Genomic DNA, 21,841 nt, shown 5'->3' on the forward strand with positions numbered 1-21,841 from the left:
ATGGACTTTGTACCAAGGTCTTTACGTAAAATTCGTCTCAATGATGTCTCCGAAATGTCCAATTGTTGAGAACGACGGTGAACTGATGCTCCTGGTGATTCACGAGCACTCTCGGCCACAGCAGCAATATTTTCGGGTGTACGCACGGTTTTTGGTCGGTCACGCGTTGGTTTGCCAATAAGCAACCCAGTTTCTCTTACTTTTTTCGCAAGGTAACGCACATACGCTTCATTCGGTGATTTTCTTCTTCCCATTGCCGTACGTAATTTTCGTACACATTCTGCAACATTACCATGATTTTCAAAGTAATGTCGCAATATTTCCCAGCGTTCTTTGAGCGTATCCACAACCATTTTCGTTCAGCGGAAGAATAAAACTAATTTTTTGTTAAATCAGATGACAGCTAAGTGTTAGCATTCTTCAAATAATACCTAGTTCAAATCCGTAACGATAGATGGCGGGCCCTATATGTATATATTTTTTAAAAAAAATTTCAACGATTGGCAGACGGCATATGTCTCTTCATGCCAGTTTGCTAGAGTTCCCTGCATAAATAAGTTAGCCTTTGGGTAGCAGGTTTAACAGACATCGCTTTTGAAAGCTCTGTAGTCTAAAAGCAGTCCCGTTACATGAACTTGTACCCGTATGTATGTATGCCCACCTTACGTTTATACTGATAAACTTACGAAGTCGGCAGCTTTTTGAAATGTTTTTGTGAACCATTGAATTTTATACTCGATTGCGCGCCATTTTTCAAACTTTGTTTTTTTGTGTTTCTCTTCTTCGTTTTATGGACTCAACCTATATACAATTTTTTCTATTTTCTGTTTTTTTGCAACTTTTCTGGTTTTCCATTTACGATTCGGAGTTTTATCGATAAACTTTACAACAAGTTGCTACGCGCGTCATACAAATTGGAACGATTAAAGGAGCTTCAATTGGTGTTCGCTTTATGAGTATTTTTGTGCTTCGGCGGTAACTGGCCGTTTTTATTTGTTCACCGTGTTATTGTTGTTGTTGGTTTTTTGCTATAACTGCGGTTACTCACACCCATACATTCTTGCGAACTGTAGAGTTGGAGTTGCACAGTTTTGTGGCTACACTCGAATGCACAAAATTGCTCAGCTCGAGTGGTGTGGGTTGGCGATTTCAACAACGGGTGGTTGGGTTTGCTAAAGCAAACAAACTCATTCGACTAGTTCTACGGTAATCGAGGCATCGCAACATGCGCACACTTCATCGATTTTTGATTTAATTAATTTGGGTTAATTTGTTTTTGTGGCCAATTGTCATCTAGTAGCTCCCATGGGTGGTTGGCAATTTCAGCAGGCGCTTACTGGGAGCGAATAATTTCAAATTTGCCAAATGTATGGATGTACATGTATATATGTAGTTAATGTAATTTGGAATATCACTGTGGTCAAAGTTTGTCTACTAGTTCTGAATTACCTTATCACCAGTTGGCTCAGCAGCTGAAGCAGCACGCCTTCTATATATTTCAATGCAGGCAACTGGTATTTTGAACATGGCGATGTCCTACGAAGTGTCTATTGCCATTATGCTTTAGCTTTACGCCAGTGAATAAACTGTTCAGCCTCTGGAACAGAATAAAACCAGTTACTTAACTAGTTACTAATTGGCGTAAAAACACTAGTCCTATATGTGGCGAAAATCACCAGTTTTGGACGCTTCAGCCTTACGACAGTAAATAAATTGTTCAGCCTCTGGAACAGAATAATACCAGTTACTGAACTAGTTACTAATTTGCATAAAAAACTCTAGTCCAATATGTGGCGAAAATCACCAGTTTTGGAAGAGTTGAAAAGTAAATAAAAATTGATAAATGAACGTTACACATATATTGGGTGGTCGAAAAAGTCCTTTCATATTTCTAATCAAACTTCAACTCATTTTTTTATATTTATAATGAACTTTATTAAACCAAATATGTACCATTTTGGTCGACCACCTTTTTCCATTTTTCTTCTAAAAACATTATTCCATCAGTGTAAAACTTTTGTGGTTTCTCGGCGAAAAACTGCGACAAGTAATTTTCACAGGCTTCTCTTGGATCCAACTTTACTCCATTAAGGGAGTTTTGCATTGACCGAAACAAATGGTAGTTCGATGGTGCAAGGTAAGGGCTATATGGTGGATGCATCAAAACTTCCCAGCCAAGCTCTCCCAGTTTTTGCCGAGTCATCAAAGATGTGTGCGGCCCTGATGGAAGACGACGCCCTTTCTGCTGATCAGTTCTGGCCATTTTTTTCTCGATTGCTTGCTTCAATCTCATCAGTTGTTGACAGTAAAGTGTAGAATCAATCGTTCGAGTAGGCTGGATCAGCTCATAGTGGATGATTCCTTTCCAATCTCACCAAACACACAGCATAACCTTTCGAGGCGTCAATCCTGGCTTTACGACCATTTGTTGAGCTTCACCACCCTTGCACCATGATCTTTTTCGCAAATTATTGTCGTATTTGATCCACTTTTCGTCTCCTATTACCATTCGCTTCAGAAATGGTTCGATTTCATTTCGTTTCAGCAAAGAATCGCAGATGTTAATTCGGTCCATTAAATTTTTCACAGACAATTCATGTGGTACCCAAACATCGAGCTTCTTTTTGTAACCAGCCTTTTTTAAATGGTTAAAGCCGTTTGATGATGAATGTTTAGTGCCTTGGCGATATCATGGCAGCTTATGTGACTGTCCTGGTCAATCTTTTCAATAATTTCATCGACTTTTTCAACGATAGGTCGACCGAAGCGAGGTGCATCTCTCTCATCGAAATTTCCAGAACGGAAGCGAGCGAACCATTCTTGTGCTACACGAACTGATACAGCATCGTCTCCGTAAACTTCACAAATTTCATTGGTGGCTTGCGTGGCATTCTTCCCTTTTTTATACAAAAATTTTAAAATATAGCGAATTTTTTCATTATTTTCACTCATTTTTGAACAGCTATAACTTTTTTTCAACCTCCCCGAATTTATTTTTTTTTTGAATGAAGCTTAAAATGTCACCTTTCTAACACCACGTGATATGACACAATGTGATTGGTAGCACTGGAGATAGATGACTCCAACGACATCTATTGACGGAATACGAAAAGACTTTTTCGACTACCCAATATTTTCTTATGAATTAAAATATTAAAGAATTTTTTTTTCTTAATTTTTTTTCGACTTATTGGGTTATTTTTAAAAATTATCTATTTTAAACACTTTTTTATTCTAAATTAAATCAAGCAATTGGTTAATTTTCCAAATTTTTATTATTATTATTTGTAGGGAATGTAACAAAATTTATATTAATTCCGAATCAAAATGACATCAACTTAAAATAAAAATTATTAAATATTACTCTGGCATGACAAACCTGACAACAATACAAACAACAAACATAATGGAATAATATCTGTTTACACACAGTTCTAAATGACCACTTTGTAACTAGAACAATTCTAGTTACTCTCGAACTAGTATGACTGTTTCCATCAAATACGAGTTCATGAACTAGAATGCCTGCTTAGTAGTTTGGCTTTTCACTGCAGCGATTGCATTGCCATTGCGGCTCACTGATTAGCGGTTATACTAGTAATAGTAGCAGCGGCAATTGGAAGCTATGAGTGTGCAAAGTTGTTGAAAATAAGCGAAATTTGTGCGTTTAATTGAATTTGCAGCTGAACATTTTTGAAAATTCAAAAATAAGGAAAGTTGAATAAATTTGATTTCATGTCGCATTTATGTATTGTAAACGAGCGCGTTTGGGAAAATTAATTTCCCTTGAAAATGAAAAAAGGAAAAAAATCCATTAACGAAATTATTACATTTACCACTTTTCCATTATTGATTCCTTTATTTTGTATTGTAGCAACCGTCGCGCGGTAAATTGTCAATTACACGCATCATGGCGTATATGTAACATAACAAAGGTGTGCATGCAATTGTAATACTTTCGCTACGCATACTCATATAAATATACAAGTATACATATGTACATATCCCCTTTATCTATTCATAGATATCACTCATACGCCAAGTATGTCATTTCCAATCAAAATTAATATTTGTTTCTACTTTATTACACGTTGACATTGAACTTGTGCGCACATGGCGACATGCGATGTTCGCATACCTAAACACAAATATTATACTTACATATATCATATATGAAACACCGTATCTCTAGCAGGGTGAACTTGTTTGAGGATAAAAACCTCTTACGAGAAGTTTGGCGAATAATTTTCAAATGCTGACATTAGTGACTTAACTTAATAACGAATGAGGGGTATGGACATGAACAATCTTTTTTTAACTTATCATACAGAACGCGTCCTTGCTTATTTTAGACACTTTTACTGTTTTGGATGACTGGCAAACTTAAAATACGCAGCCATCTGCAATATGGCATCGTTTGTTAGGGGACAAAGTGGTTTCACTACATTGAAAATTAGAGGGGGAACTTGATCCCAAACTGGTGGTAGTACAATAGACCTCCAGGCTTAAGTTGATCCCTCTACACCTTCATGTAGAGTGACAACTACTATCACCTAGCCTAACTTATCTTAAAAAGATGATTCAGTTGAAGATTCTTATGAAGATTAGAAGAGATGCCAGTGCCACTTCAAATCAAACATTTTGTGCTTATGACGAAGCATTTTGCGTAATAATGCAGCTAACTTTTTTACTGATCTCGTATACAGTTTTCATATGACAGCTTTTTCTTAATCTCGCTTAGATCAAAACGAATTTCTCCAATTGCATGACTATTTGTTTATGAAAAGACTTTCGCATGATGGATGCTGAATTTTAGTTTTACTTCGACGATGAAACTAAAATAGTTATTTTTATTCATATGCAAATATTTGCTAATAGTTTTCTGACTAACATTCAATTTCTATTCAATAGAATTAGTGCTCTTATGTTAGTGCTATTTCGAATTAAATGCAGCGATCGGTAGATCCATTTGGGATGGTGCGGTGAGAAACTAATAACTTTTGCTATCTTCTCTTTGATTTTGGCTGGGAAAAGGCTTCAAAACTGTTGAAAGATGTTTCGCATATTCCATTGTTTCTGTTAGAGTTATTCGAGAAATATGGTGTGCCTCCTTTTAGATAGTTTGCCTCTTTAAGATAATTTGCCTCTTTTAAGGGGTTAGGGTAAGTAAGAATTTTTAAAGAATTCTTTAATTATTTTAAAGTACAATATCTCGAAAGTATTGTGTGGAAATTAGAAGTGACTCCTACAAATACTTTTCGAGTTATTCAACAATTAACAAAGGCCGCTCGGGCGCTCCGGAGCGTTCGAGGGCAAGTAGCAAAACTTCAAATGCGTTTTTCTCAATACTATGTTTTTTGAACTGGTGATCACTGTAAGTGGTTTTTGTTTGCTATATTTCAATAAAATTTATACTGCTTTTGAAAGACATAAAAAAGTCGTGCCTGATCGAAGGATTTTTTTTTTCAAAAATTTCGATTTAGTTTTTAAACAATTAATTGACGATTTTTTTCGGAATCCGCCATATAGTTAATTTTTAAAAGAAAAAAAGCGTCAGGCACAAGATTATCTATTAAAAAAAACTAATTTCTCTTGTCCAATGGATTTTAGATAAATCTCCAAGTACTTGTCATGATCACCACAAAGGGCTTCTGGGGAAGCGGGCTCCACATAAACAGCGATATCTTTTACAATTATAAATTTTGTTTTTTGAAAATTTGCTAAAGTTAAGTCGAATCATGATGTATTAATGCTATATTTTTATTTTTGTAAAATAAAGCAACTGACTAGCAAAAAAAAAATTATTGAAAATCATCATTTTTTCGGGCCTCTAACTACCCCTCACGCCTTAAGAGTTGTTTTAATTATTTTGCGTCCCGGTTGAGGTTCCTTCTGCCATTCTTATTGATTTCCAAATCCATTGCAGCTTGCGTTTTTCTTGTATCAGCTTTTTTATATGAGCGTTCATGCGAAGCTGATTGCCATTTTCTGGCGTGGCTGCCCACGCGACGCTCTGAATCCAATTATTTAGCATTTCGGTGGCAGTATCTATATGGATTTTTGATTTAAACGGTTTATGTCAAATGCATTAATGATACGAACGTTTTATAGCTCTATGGTCCGTTGGCTACTCCAATATTTTTCCAAACATTGTACCTTTTTCGATTTTTCGTTTAAGGCGCTTATCATTAAGTAATTTTTATTTCAGGTTGAACGCTAACCTTTTACCTATTACTTTGAATTCGAAGTAATTATCCTCTTAAAAAGCGTTTCCATAAAGTTCAAAAACGAGTTTTTAGATCTGCATACTCCAGTGTGTGTTTACATCCATTTTGCTCACATATGCGAATATATTTCTCGGTTTCAATTGCTTTAGTAAATCATTTCTCATGACCCCCCACATCTGGCGTTTATTGCTATCATAAATTATTAATCACCGGCATGTCAACCGTGTTTGTTCTTGCTTTTTTTACTGCGCACTTTCGTATCTCTAATATGAACAAAGCTCATATCTTTCTGATGAAAGGGGTTTTTAGTTTCGAATTGAGTGAATTGAAGTGAAAGGCAGGCGACTATTGAGCACTAAACAAAACAATACTTGGGTAATTTATATGCTCCACTGGTTGCTTTTTCTGTTTGGTTTATTATTCAGCAAAATTCATACGGAAAGCGGAAAGCAAAAGTGCAATTTAAAAAACTGCTTTATTTTTTTCTTATGCTCCATACTAGTGAATTTTATATGCACTTTCAAAAAATTCAACAAAAATTAAATTTCAAAAGAAAAATTTAATATACTTGCATACGAATTCTATTTGTACATGCAAAGGCACGCGCCGTACGATTTACTGAAAAAGATATTTCGGAAACGAGCGGAAAGGGAAAAGATGCCGCAGGGTTGAGTGGCACACATTTACTACCCGCAGCGCTTTGGGCGATGCTATCAAAATAAGATGAAGAAAAAGTAAAACAAAAGCAAGCATTTTGGGCGAAAAAAATGTGAGAAAGGAGGAAGCGATGAATAAATTTGAGTTTGTGTTGATATAGCGAATTGAGAGTGTACGAACAGTCCCTGCAGTAAATAAGGAAACTCGCAAACAAGGCATTTTGCAGTTGACTGACTTAGGGAGACTCGGGAGAAGCGAGGATAGCGAAAGTGTTATCTAAGCTTCACGGTGAGCTCGTTATTTATTTTTGCTTGAACAAATAACCCGAAGAGTGCCTCAAGGCTCTCATACATATAAAGGTGGCGCAAAATTAATCATTGTAAATGGCATCGTAAGTCAATCATATTTGACACTTGTAAACTGAACAGCTGCAATATACAAACAGACAAGCAAGAGAGCGCGTAAAGGTAAATAAAGATTTCCATCACTCAAAATATTTTTTGTTTATTTAGTAAAAAAAGGTATTCGAAAATAAAATTCGACGATTAATTTTGCGGCACCATAGAAGGCAAACGATTGTTTGTGCTGACTTGTAAAGCATTTTTGTTAAATCAGGAACTCAAATTTAGCAAAAAAAAAAAAAATACAATTATTGCGCATTATTTTAGAAACCGGAATTAGAGGCTTAAGGGCTGTTAGAGGCTTATGGCATGCGTTGGTTGAACTTTGTGACTCGGAAGACTCTTGTTGTTAGTCTCTCTAGTATGCAATCAGTGCTCACTTTCAATCTACTATGTAGAGAACGACCGCACATCAATTTTTCAGGCCGAGCCGAAATTGGGCCAATTTTGGCTGAAGCCGAATCGAAAGCGACCCGAAGTATAAATAAGCTTGAAGTTTTTAAAAATTCTGTATTTTTATTGGAAAAGAAGACAAAAAAGATGCCTACGTATCAATCATACGAGGGTTGCTATTTACTACTGTGGACAAAAGGTAAGGTGAATTTGGTTGTAAAATGAAAAATCTTTATTTATTCTTGTAAATCAATTTCATCCCCTTCAAAATAATCCCCTCTCGATGAAATACACTTATGCCAACGATTTTTCCAATCCCCGAAACATGCCAAATAGTCCATTTCCGGTATAGCCATCAGCACCTTCTTCAATTCAGCTTTTATCTCCTCAATCGACTCGAAACGCGTTCTCCGGAGTGGTCTCTTGAGTTTTGGGAATAGCCAGAAGTCACACGGAGCCAAATCAGACGAATACGGTGGTTGCGGAACGATATGCGTGGAATTTTTGGTGAAATGGTCACGAAGAACGAGTGCAGTGTGAGGCGGTGCATTATCGTGATGCAAAACCCAAGAGTTGTTGGCCCATAATTCTGGCCTTTTTAGACGAATTGCTTCACGTAAACGACGCATAACGCTCAAATAATATTCCTTATTAACAGTTTGACCAGGTGGAAGGAATTCATAGTGCACCACACCACGAAAATCGAAAAAAACTGTCATCATGACCTTTATTTTTGAACGACTTTGACGTGCTCTTTTCGGTCTGGCCTCGCCTTTAGCACGATATTCGCTTGATTGGTCGGTTGTTTCAGGGTCGTAAGCATAAATCCAAGTCTCATCTCCCGTAATGATGCATTTGAGCTTGTCCTGATAGTATGAAAGCATTGTTTCACACACATCAACGCGACGACTTTTTTTCAAGAAATTGAGAGTTTTCGGTACCAAACGAGATTTGACTTTTCGTAGGCCCAAATGGTCTTTCAAAATGGTTTTCACAGATCCTTCTGATATTCCGATCATATCAGTAAGGTCTTTAACAGTCAACCGACGATTTTTGAGCACTAACTCCTTCACTTTATTGACGTGTTAGTCATCTGTTGACGTCGATGGTCGTCCCGAGCGCTCCAAGTCATCAACACGTTCTCGACCCTCTTTGAAGTCTTTGTACCACTGATAAACATTTTCCTGCGACATGGTCAAATCACCAAATGCCTTCTGCAACATTCTAAACGTTTCCGCAGCGGAAATTTCATTCCGCAAACAAAATTTGATGGTACTTCTCTGCTCAATCAAATCAGACATTGTAAAAATCGAAAAATGCACTCTTGGTCGTTTGGTAAACACAAGCGTAAATATATTACTGATAATGACATTCACATGAAAGTTGGCTCAGATGTTATTAACAGTGCTGCCAACTCATGAAAAAAATAATTAGAGCGAAATTTTAATCCCGCGAAGTTTGACAAATAAATTCACCTTACTTTTTGCCCACAGTAGTATATTTCTGTCCAAATAATGGAAAAATAAGCTTTCATAGTTGCAGATGGTTTTATTGCTTGCCAAAATATTCATCATGATGATCAAGAGACTTTTGCACTCTTCTTCTTCTTTCATAGCGTTTCAAAGTTTCCTTCAAAATGCTCCTACAAAGCGGTCTATCTTGAGCTGTTTCTTCATAGTTACGTATTTCCAACTTCTTAAGATCGGGTTCGACTGTTTTATCCAATGGTCCCTCGGTCTGTCTTTGGCCGTCACGCCCATTAGCTCTCCTGTCAAGGCTAGACTTTTGCATTGGTTTGAACCAATTTCGAAGTATTTTGTTGATTCAAGCTTTCATGGACGTTTGTTAAATTGTGTGGGAGCCAACGTGAACACATTTTTTTTACCACAAGTTATTCACGCATAATCTATGTGTGACACGACGATCTCTTCTTCTTAAATGGCGTAATAACCGCTTACGCGATTTTGGCCGAGCTTAAAAATTGTCAATCATTGTTAGGCCGGTAACAACCGCGCTGTTAGTTCTAACCCGACGATCCTACTCAATAATTTTGCCCACAGCATCGATAGGATAAGTGACCAATTCATTATTTAACGAAAAATAATTTCCTTTAAGATTATTACTAAAATCGCCATCATGAAAGTCCCAGAGGCTGTTTTGAATTTGTTCAGAAGGAAAACAAATTACGAAACAAAGAAATCGGCCTTTGTTTGTCGAAGCCGAAGCGAAAGCGAATAGAACTGTTGTGGCCAGAGTCGCGGCCAAAGTGCGGTGATTCTCTACAATTCATAAGCTTTTTAGAATGAAATGATAATCGTAAGGCGCAATTTGCTGCATATTAACAAGCGAGATGGAAACATAAGTCAGTATAAAATGCGGCTCAAGGTTCTTAGTTTTCGTTTCTTTGGTGACGATTTTGTTTATCACATTCAGTATCAATTGTAAATTTCTTCGAAGTCGATCCCTATTTCGCACTGAAAGAAAAAATGGTTATATAATTTATGTAGTTTGTACTGGCGCTGTTGTTCTTTTAAAATTTTCTAGATTTATTTTTTCGTTAATGCAAAAAGTTTCTTACTATTCCCATTTTAGTTTTCGGCCTTGGAAACTATCACAATCTCCATCTATGCAATTTTAGATTTTTATGAAAACAATCTCTTATACATACAGCTAATTATTCCTGATAATGGCGAAAAATTTCCTAGAGGGTATTTTCACATGTGCATTACATACATGCGCATACAAGCTGATGGGATTTTAATGGCGCCCACCAGCGTAAACACCCATCGAAGCTGTTTGGAAGACACCAGGATAAAAGTTCTTAAGCGCACTGTTGCCAACAATTTAAGGGAAGTGATAGGGAAAAAATCAAGTTCCGAAAAATAATTTATGACAAAGAATGCAAGTGAAAAGGCCCAAAAACGGAGGAACCTAAACAGTTAAATAGGAAACGAATATATGTATGTAATAATTGGAGGAAAGAAGCTGTAAGCTAGTGGCAAAAAAAAAATAAAAAATTATTTGAAAAGGACAATAAGAGTATAGATTTATCTAATTAAAGTGAAAATAATATAGATTTACATATTTCTCAATATTGACATCAAAGTACAGTAAAAGTAAAAATGCAAAAAAAACACAATTTGTGTATAAGGAATGCCATTATTGGGTGATTGGTGTACCAACAATTAGATTGTGCACATGCACGTGTGTGGTATTTACATGATAATTGGACACATGTCGCTCATTACTACATTAGCAACATAATAAAACAAATATACAATTTTTAAGCTTCTTTATGGTGCGTAAAAAATTGCTGGCGATATCCCGGTGGTCTAGAATTTTGATACAATCGTTTTTTTTTATATATTTTGGAACAGGCTTTTAAGAATATACTGGATATGGTAGGATATTCCCAGTATTTTCGATTCTACAGCCGTTTTAGCAGGCAGCGTCAAATTCGTCACGCGGCGTCATCAATGGTCGCATTTAAATGTAAACTGAATTATCTCATAACTACTTTTTTCGGTCTGGTGTTGTCAAAAAAAAAAAAGAAAAAGAACTATTCAACCGAATTATCTGAAATTTTAATATGTTGTTAACCACATCAATGGCTATCGCTCGTACTAGAATCATATTGTAGTATTATTTCAATTATTTCGTATGTTTGTATTAAAAACTAGTTTTTTTTTTTAATTTTTTTATAATATATATATTATATTTTTTTTAGTTTTTCTTTTGCCCATATCTTAAATACGTGATTTATTCATGAAAATGCACATAGTCTTTAAAAATTTACATTTCTACATGAACAAAATTTTAAAATAGTCTTTTATATGTAGACCGAAATTCGCAGCATTCATACACCCAAAGCGGTTCTTCTTCCTGTGCTGAACAATTGCACACATTTAGTTATTTTCTTTTATTTACATTCATTTCGGCACATATTCAATTCCCTTACAATTCTCTTTTAATCCAGCTTAACAGTTGTTGTACACAATATTTGGTTGGACGTTTTGGAGATTTCAGGATTTTCTATTTACAAAGGCGACGGAAATTGTATTCTAGTCTGTGGAAGCAAGAAATTGAGCAAATATTTAGGTGCTCTCATGCAAGTGACGTCTGAAATTAAGCAAAAATGAAATGGAAATATAGTTGAGTAAATTACATACTTACAAGCACGGATACAACTGAATACTGATACCTTTTCATGGGAAGAAAAATGATGTTTACAAAATACTTGGAGTCTACATATGAACAGCATTAGGAAATTTAATTCAGGAATAGAATAACGAAAATTTGCTTTTGTTGAATTAGTATTTGCCTATGCAGGAAAGAAAGAAATTCTCGTCTGCTAAGATTGAAAAACAATAATATGTGTAATTACGTTTCGTAAAGGCGGTGATTAAATTGAAAAGTGAAATAAAGGAAGGCTATGGGAAGGCATAAGGAATATCTATGGACATTTGTCGAAACAGTTTATCTGGCTTTAAGAGCTTTTGTTTACAGGTTAATAAATTCTGATTTATCATAGAAATATTTTGTATTTTATTCCACTTTTGTATGACTACAGCTGTAAATGCTTAATAGAATAAATATTTGGTGAAAAGCAAGCACTTTAGTAGCTGACAGAAAAGCAGTGCTAAGCCGACTTAGGTTGTACTACCGAAAGAGAAATAAAAATTGAAATGAATTACTTTCCGTCAGTCCTTGCTTTGTTATTTAAAATTTTTTGTTGTTTGTTTGTTTTGTTGGTTTTTTGCTTCCGAATTTTAAACTTCATTCATACCGACTTATCTACATTTTCCTCCAATTCAAGTTTGCTTCAAATAAGCGTGCTTGTATGCATGTATGCATATATGTATGTATGCATGTAGTTACTTGTACATACATATGTATTTTAGATGTTTCACTTCAATTTCAATCAAAAGTTATCACGAACAATATGCAACAAATATCTATGCTCATATGGTTGTGCGCATGTAAGTGCCTTATAGCTGTTGAATTTTTTAGAGCGGAAATTGATTGCATAATTTTCAGCTGAACGCGCTTACCTACCTAACAAAACCTAGTACAGAAACAAAAAAAAACAAGAAGAAAAAAATGGCATTCGCCCATAGGGGATTGCAATATTCCAGGTGCACCTTTAATGCTTTGAAGTGAAAATATTTAATCATGTAAATTCAAGTAAAAAATTTAAATTTTTTGCCAGAAATAACTTCGGTCAAAGTTTTGGGTACAAGAGAGTAAAAATATAATATTTTAAAGCCATATGGATTTTTTCTAAAAATCTGGTTTTTAGGGTGCTTTGTTCTTTACGTGTGAGGAGGTACCTTCAAATCGGTTCAGCTCACGTAAATTTTAATATTTTTCTTAAAATATAAAAATTTGATTTATATAAAAAATTAAACTGAAAAATTTATTTATAAAAATTCCTATGCAAAAACAATGCCGATTTTATTTTTTTAATGAAAAGTGATGTTCCTACTATTTTTTGTTGAGCACATTTCTTTGCATAGGGTGTTTTTTAGCTGCATGAGAGTTATCGATATCAATAACTATGGTTTGACAGCTGAGAATGGCAAACTCTGTTGACATTCCTGTTCATTAAGGTTTGGAAAGTCAGCATGAATCGTTTAAGTTGAAAAAAAAAGTTTCTTCGCAAAGTTCATAGAATGCTTTTTTGAAGAAGGCGTCGAAGTATTGATTCCTAGTCGTTCTTGTCAACTTGTTGGCCTTTTTCCTGTTCTTATATTTAAAATGTTGTTATAATTTTCTTACAAATTTTAATAATATTTGAAATATTTTGTAGATGCTGCCTTTTAAAACTCTTATTTTTATTGACTTTTTACGTCCCAGCTCCAGTTTCTAATAAACTCCTTACTTTGCTTTTATTTATTTTTCCAGCTCCACAACATGCAACGTCGTCGCTTAGGCTCCGTTGGCGATTCGGCACCACCATCCGAATCCTCCGAGGGCACAAATTCTTCCGAGCAGAATGAGCTGATGATCAATCCCGATTGGTCGACACACTCACACACCTCCTCGGTACACACAAATACGCACACCACTGCGTCGACTACCAATACAGTGAACAATCACAATAATTCATATTTCATTGGCTCCGATGTGGATGCCGACACGCTCAGCATCGACACCACGAGCAACTCAAATCTATCCGAATACGAACGCGGTCAAGTGGAGAGTTTTTTCGGTGGCTTGGGCACAGAAATATTCGTATGCTCATCGCTAGCCAACCTCTACGAAGGCACCGGCAAGGAGGGTGATTGGCGTCTCGTCTTCACCGGCATACCAGTCGTCTTGCACGATCGCGGCAGTGCACGCGCACGCACCGTACCACGTGTCACACTCGTGCTAGCCGAACGCGGTTCTTCCTTTGCGCTCTGGTCGGATCGCATTGACAATTTGTCAAATTATCGCGTCGCTGGCCCATCCTTTCACACGATGTGCCTCTCAACGAACCATCAGCAGCTGATTGGCTTCAGTTTCGATTCAACCGACTCGGCACGTGAACTCTATCATCACATTGAGAAGCTGGTGAGTGATCCGGAGAATATAGCACTCTCAGTGCCGGGTAAAAAGAAGCAGAAACAGAAGCGTGTGAAGCCAGCACCGTTGCCGCCCAAATCGCAGATTTCACAGCCATGTCAATTTCAGCACGTAACGAGTGTCACGAAGGACGACACAGACCGGTACTATAGCATGCAGGCATTTGCGCCGTCGGTAAAGCATCGTTGAGGGGGCGCCAGTGCATGGCAGTGGGAGTGAGCGAGGGAAAGGTGTAATGCAGAAGCCATAAAGTTACACACATACGTGCATGCATGTGTATGTATGTATGTATGCACATGTTTCGCATGTATTTTAAGCGAAGTGAAACGACGTCAATTCGTCAGCTTAGTCACTAAGTAACCTTTTAACAATCTGAAATTTTTATCAGTAATATAATATTTCTATAGAAAAAAAAAACTATATGACAACAGCAAACAGTTATAAATGATTGAGTTTATCTGCGTATCTGTATATGTAGCTTAAAACCATAAATCGTCGTTTGTATATTTCTACGCGCCTGCAAGCCAGACAATTTTGTGTAATAACTAAAGGGAAAATCAAAGTAAAAAGTAAAATTAAAATTAAAATAAAAATATTTAATATATTTGTGCATGTGTATGTGTACATATGTATGTTACACTGAATTTGTATGTTGCATATGCATGTTTATCTGTGATATAGACAAAAATCCATTTTATATATTCGAAATAGTTATATAACTGAAATCGGTTTTGTTTTTAAGGATTTCTTGCAATTTTATATCTACAGACAGACAGACAGATAAATAGATATGTAGATATTAAGCGCAAACGAACGATAGCGAATACGAGTAATCGGGCGAAGGCAGTTAATTAAAGCGAAGTGAACACTTCGCAAGGATATCCAGGATATTTCATATTATATTAAAGTCCATAATTATTCTTAGTCCTAAGACATATTTATATTGAGGTTATTAAAAACTTATCGTCGTTATAAATAATTATAAATATTAAAAAATACACAGTTAAAGCAAAATTTGTTAAATTCATGGGAATGGAAATTCCAGTTGAATAGCAAAATGTTAAGTGTAAGATTTTGAGGTTGATTAGAATTTGGTTTTTGTTCGAAGTTTTCACATTTTTAAACGATTTTATAAAGAACGATAATTATTATTTGCGAAAAAGGTGCATAAAATATATTTTAATTTTAGTAATTTTATTTTTTAGAAGTTTTCTATTTTATTCAGTAGTAGTTATTAGTTCTACTTTACACTTGATTAACTAAAATATTTTGATTGGCGATAAGATTATTTTCGATTTTGTTTTTGTACTAACTGCATTTATTTTTTAGATACTTTGGCTCATCATTCTTGAATGATACTGATGGCCTTAGAGAAATAAGTGTCAGCCAAATCAATTTGTTTGCACTTAAAACGAAATGGTTTAGCCAGGAGTAGCAGATAAACAGCTGCTGTGGTACCACAATGGATCCGCAACGGTGTAAGTGAGTTTACTGCATTCAAGAACATGCGACAGTAAAAGTTATCCAGCTAAAATTTATATGCACGTGAAATCTTAAATTTTATATATACGATTAGAGTAAGTTTGCATAGTCAATTGTTCATTATCTCCCCAAATAAAGTTTTCAAAGGGCCTTAAGGGGTTATACGCAGTTATGAAGCAAATAAAAGACGGGTTGTCAAGGATTTATCCTGAAGAAACTTCAGAATATTTTAATTTGAAAATATTTGGCGGTTATAAAAGCATCCTTCAAGAACGTAACAAAATTTTTTATTTATGAAAATGTTGATTATAGAGCGCGCTGCAGGCGATTTCTGGAACCTCCTTTAAAAAAAGACGATTTACGGTGTACATCGTAACTCAGGATTGGATTATCTGAAATCAAAAAACCAAACAAATTTTGTTAATATGTATACAGTAGGTTCTGTTTTTAGGCGGTAGATACGTTCCGCAAGAAACAGCATAAAAAAAGCTACTAGTTCTATAGTAAAACTATAGATACGTTTCAAATGCTAAAACCGCATAAATCTGAAATAATCGCATAAAAAAGGGCACTAATCCCATATTATTACTATAGATTCGTTCCATAGACCGCATGAATCTGAAATAATTAAATAAAATCGCATAAACAAAATATTGTATCTTTGAAAATTATATCTTTATATATCTTCCATACTTGTAGGGTTAGCATTTCTGATGTAATCTGTGATGAGTTTTTGCTTAGCTGGTTTAGAATCTTGTTTATATGTACAATTCCCGATAGGTCGACATGCATTTTGTAATTTTAAAAAAAACCGCACTATTTCAAAACCGCATAAAAAAAAGCCGCATAAAAACAGAACCTACTGTATTAGATTATCTAGTAATTAATCGTTCGGCTAATCAAAATAGTGAATTTTCACAAAATGGCAGCTTTTAAAAGAAATGATTTCGATTTTTACGTTAAAATTTGGCCGTAAATTGATTATAAAATGGAAAATAAGTATCAGATTTACAAAAGGAACGATTAATTACTAGAAAATGTATCTTTAAAGATTGAGTTAAAACGGTTGACCGATCAAACAAGCCGTTTTCGAGATATCGTGTACACCGACTTGAAAAATGCCGTTTTGAAAAAAACACGTTTAAAGTTTCAATACCTACCTTAAAACGTGCCGAGGCATCTCTACATATTTAGGTATAACTCCGAAAGTATTGCTTAGATCTACTTCAAATTTCGTGCGTATACTTTTGAATATATGTACATTACAAAAATGCAATAAAAAAAAATCGATTTTTTTGAAAGTCATAACTGCGTATAACCCCTTAAAGTTTCAAAGGACTAAATTTTCAAAAACTTGTTTTGAATAATTATACTCAAACTATGATACTAATATGGACATTAAAAAAAGAGGATATATCCAACTATTAAACAACATTTTTTGTTTTATAAACAATTTTTAATATGAAAATGTTTAATATTTTTTTTTTGCAATTTTCGGCAAGATAAATATAGTACAATGAAGTCTTCTGAGAAATGCATCCTGAAATATACATGAAATTTCCTAATGAATTAATTTGAAATATATATATATATATATATATAGATGCTGAAGGTATATAAAAGGTCTTTTAAAATACGCGCCTAGAGGTAATTTTAATATAAAACACGCCAAATTTTTGACTCTTTCAGGTTTCAACTTTCTTTGTTCAAACAACAGTTCTTAAAAATTATATGTGAATCGATTCACGAATGCCTTATTGTTGAGAGCGTCGAGATATCGATATTTAATGTTGTATTTTTCTACCCTCGACAGAAACAGCTTATTAAAATTTGTTCACCAACCTTTGAATTTCCGACTCATTCGGACGAATATTTGCACCAAAAAAATCCGTAATTCTGCGATATTTTGTTCTGAAAGATCGACCATGTCCATGATAGCATAGAAAAAAGATACCGTCTAGGAATTTTTCACTAGTGACATCTAGGCGGCACTTTTAAAACACCCCAGCTGCGTTCTTTTTGCTGTTTTATAAAACGAAAAAAAAGTTGAAATTTCTTTCTATGAAATAAGGCATACGTCATTGATGCTATATACGATTTATATATAGTAGTATTAGCAAAACGTAGTAAAACAATGTTGTGTGTAAAATGTCACTTTGACAACGATATCGATCACTGCAGCCATCGACCGAGAAAATAATGGGTTTCTTTTCTCTAAACTAGTACTATAAAACGTATAGTCTCACGTGCATATCAAATTTTTGCCGGATAATGAAAAAAGTTGATTCTTGTCGCACAGTGTAATGCATGCATGTTATGGTATTGATCTTTTTTATTTGTTCTTTCAACTATTTTTTGCTGTTTTTGTATAAAATCAAAGGTTTATTTAGGGCCTTTGAGTGACAAAGTTTGGTTTTGATTCACCCTACAAAAAATCCAGTACCAACTAAGTGGATTTTCAATAGGCATACAACTCTTTTTTGGTTCCAATACTAAGCTTTTATGACCGATATATTTAATCTTAATTGGTGTGGTATTTAAAACCTATGGTGCGGTAAAAAATTAATTTAAATTAAATAATCCGATGTAAATAAAGAACAGGTTTCTGCTCACCGGCATTACCAGCCTTGAAAATAGTTGAACAAAGTAGCTGGCTTCTACTATATTTGTGTAGTATTTTCGGAACTAGAAAACGAATTTTTACAAGACAGTTGAGCATTTGAAAAAGTCTAAAGTGTGGTTTAGAAAGAGTTAAGGTGCGCTTTAGGATGGAAAATCATACTTTAAATATAGGGCCCGCCATCTCTCGTTACGGATTTGAACTAGGTATTATTTGAAGAATGGTAACACTTAGCTGTCATCTGATTTGACAGAAAATTAGTTTTATTCTTCCGCTGAACGAAAATGGTTGTGGATACGCTCAAAGAACGCTGGGAAATATTGCGACATTACTTTGAAGATCATGGTAATGTTGCAGAATGTGTACGAAAATTACGTATGGCAATGGGAAGAAGAAAATCACCGAATGAAGCGTATGTGCGTTACTTTGCGAAAAAAGTAAGAGAAACTGGGTTGTTTATTGACAAACCAACACGTGACCGACCAAAAACCGTGCGGTGCCGTCAAAGACCAGTGTTATGCCAACAAACCAGCAACAATTGATGCACTGAAGACCAACATACGCGATGTCATAGCTGAAATACAGGCGCATACAATCGAAAATGTGTTGAAAAATTGGACCGATCGTATAGGATAGTGCATGGCTGGTCGAGGTAGCCATATGAATGAAGTTGTATTCCATCATTAACCGGAAGGATTGTACTTCAAAATAAAAAAAACAGTTTGGAAAAATATTGAGTAGTTTCTTTTTTATAGCATTTTTAATTCCGTAAAGTTGTATGGCGGACCCTTTATATTTAAAGTGAGCTTTTCACTGATTGCCTTTGAGTGAAGTAAAGTACACATTAAGGGGATTTAAAAGATGGTTAAAGTTCACTTTAAAAAAGTTAAAACATAGTTTAAAAGGAGTTGAAGTATGAAAGTATAAAAGTGAATTTAAGTTTACTATACTTTAAAGAGTGTTAAAAGAGAGTTTAAAACGTTAGAGTTCACTTTAAAAATAGTTCAATTATATTTTGAGATCACTAAATTGCCCTTTAGAGACATTCACTTTTATCAGACAGTTCAAAAGGCGAAAAGTGGTTGAGTCCGTTTCAAAAAGTGACTTTAAGTGACTTAAAGTATACTTTAAAGAACATTACGAGATAGTTAAAAGGGTTAAAGCATACTTGGAAAAGAATTAAAGTGCCCTTTAGAAATTGTCAAAGTGCACTTTATGGTCAATAATTTATATCAGACAGTTGGAAAAGTTGGGTTTCAAAGAGAGTTAAAGTGCACTTTTAAGTGAATTAAAGTATGCTTTAAAAATCGTTCAAAGAGAGTTAAAATGCTTAAAACATACATACGTTAAAAAGCGTTAAAGCACACTTTAGAGATACTAAAGTGCATTTTAGAGACATTTACTTCCATCAGATAGTTGAAAAAGCGGGAATTATGAGTTATATTTCTCTTTTGATTGAATTAAAGTATGCTTTAAGGAGGGTTCAAAATATTTAAGTATACTGTAAATAGGTTAAAGTATGATTTATACAAGTTAAAGTGTACTGTTAACGGAGTTAAATATACTTTAAAGCCATCAAAAAAGTTCACTTTAGAGCCATGACTTTTTAACAGATAGCTGAGAAAATAAAAAGAGGTAATGAATGAGGCCAAACTAGCTTTACTAGCTATCTTTAAAGTGCACTCTTAAACTATTAAAAACTAAAATGCAGCCGTTGTCAGCTCATCCACGACAAGTGAAAACCACTAATAGTTTAGACACACGGCGGCATTAATTGGGATTACCGGCGCAGTTTATCTGATTAAAATTGTACGAGTAGTATGACAGGCTCTTGTTACGCGGATTAGTGAACAGCTGATTTGCTATTGGAAAGTTTTTCTTTAAAAATGGACAGTAGGTCACAAATATGGATATTAGCTGCCCTGATACAAAGAAATAATTAAATAAAAAGTAAAAAAAAAAAAAAATATTTGAATTAATAAAAAAAACCTTAAACTGCAATTTCTCACTTTCCTGCGAACTATCAAAGCAATAAATGTAATTCGGCATATGTTAGTGCAAACTAGCATTGAATCCAGTCTTTTTTGTTTCTTTCTTTAAAAGTTTCAATCACAATAAATATTAACTGTTATTTTTCGGCAATTTCGAAAATTCCACTAATCCGCTTAAATTATGAGAATTAAGTCTAGTTGTCAGCTCGGATTAGCTGCACTTAATTCCTGACATGCACGATACCAGCTGGTGGTAGCAGAGGAAGAGGAAGGCCTCCTTTGCGTTGGAAAGATCAGGTGGAGAAGGACTTGACTTCACTTCGTGTGTCCAACTGGCGCCGGTTAGCCCGAGAAAGAAACGGTTGGCGCGCTTTGTTAAACTCAGCCAAAATCGCGTGAGCGGTTAACGCGCCAATTAAGAAGAAGAACAAGAATTCCTGACATGATTCCGAATTAAGTCGTTTAATTCCATTAATGCAACCGTCTGTCTAGGCTACAAGACATTTCAAGTCGTTTTTCAAAAGTGCACACAATTTTTAATTTTATATTTTTACATGGATTTATTTTATTATTTTCTTTATTTAACTTATCTAACTGGTGTTACACGTACACACACACATACGTTAATGCTTATTATTCCAATTTATTATTATACACCTATACATATATTATATTTTTTCTTCCATTAAAGTATATTGAAACAACTTATTTAAGTCAGTTAACCTTAAAAACTTAAAAAACAAAACAAAAAAAAAAATATAAAAAAATCACCAACTATTTAGTACACGAATAAAATCTCAAGCGATTTTATTATTCCACGTGCAAATAATACAAATTAAAAGATAACAAAAACTCGATAAAAATAAGTAAATGGCAAAGCGCATACGAACTTGTACTATAAACCACACACACACATACATATACACAGCATATAGAAAATGATGACAGAAGCCCAATTGACATTGTTAGTGAATTGTCGTAATTGTTAAATTGAAATTTCAATTGCATTACATTTATCTAGAAAATCAATCGGTCACTGAGGTCATCCGGCGTCTAGTTGAACTTGCAATACAATACAAAAAAAAAATAAAAAATAAAATAAAATAAATAAAAATTAAAGCAAAATAAATTAGTTATATTTGTTAGTCTGTACGAGTATGCATAAGTGTATGTAATTTTTATTAAACTTTCGCAAAGCTTATTCAATGTCAAAGTAGTTACATAAGTGAATCAGAAACAGAAAAAGGAAAAGGAAAAAATAAAATAAAACATCTGGTGTTTCCACCGAGAAATACATAAACCTAGACACGTACGGCGTGTTGCTGAAATGTCGAACGGTTTGCTGAAGGCAAGACACAAAACAAAAAAAAAAAATAATAATAATACATAAATACCTGTGTGTATTACAACAAATAGTTAAGAATTGCTGTCAACTTTAATATGCGAAAAGTATTGCAATAAAGTAAAAAAAATATATAAAATATATTCTCAAATCTTAAATCA

At 34.5% G+C, this 21,841-nt stretch overlaps 1 protein-coding gene across 3 annotated transcripts in view; it reads left to right on the forward strand.

The window, feature by feature from the left end:
* The window catches only part of LOC128863019 (uncharacterized), a 263,898-nt gene extending 242,309 nt beyond the window's left edge, over positions 1 to 21,589 (forward strand). For all 3 annotated transcript variants that reach the window (XM_054101903.1, XM_054101904.1, XM_054101906.1), the window contains one exon: positions 13,583 to 21,589. In XM_054101903.1, coding sequence (XP_053957878.1) covers positions 13,583 to 14,434 — 852 coding nt within the window. In that variant the 3' untranslated portion in view covers positions 14,435 to 21,589. The remainder of the gene's footprint in view (positions 1 to 13,582) is intronic.
* The last annotated feature ends 252 nt before the right edge of the window (positions 21,590 to 21,841 follow it).

This window comes from Anastrepha ludens, chromosome 5 (genome assembly GCF_028408465.1).
Source record: "Anastrepha ludens isolate Willacy chromosome 5, idAnaLude1.1, whole genome shotgun sequence".
NCBI classification, from domain to species: Eukaryota; Metazoa; Arthropoda; class Insecta; order Diptera; family Tephritidae; genus Anastrepha; species Anastrepha ludens.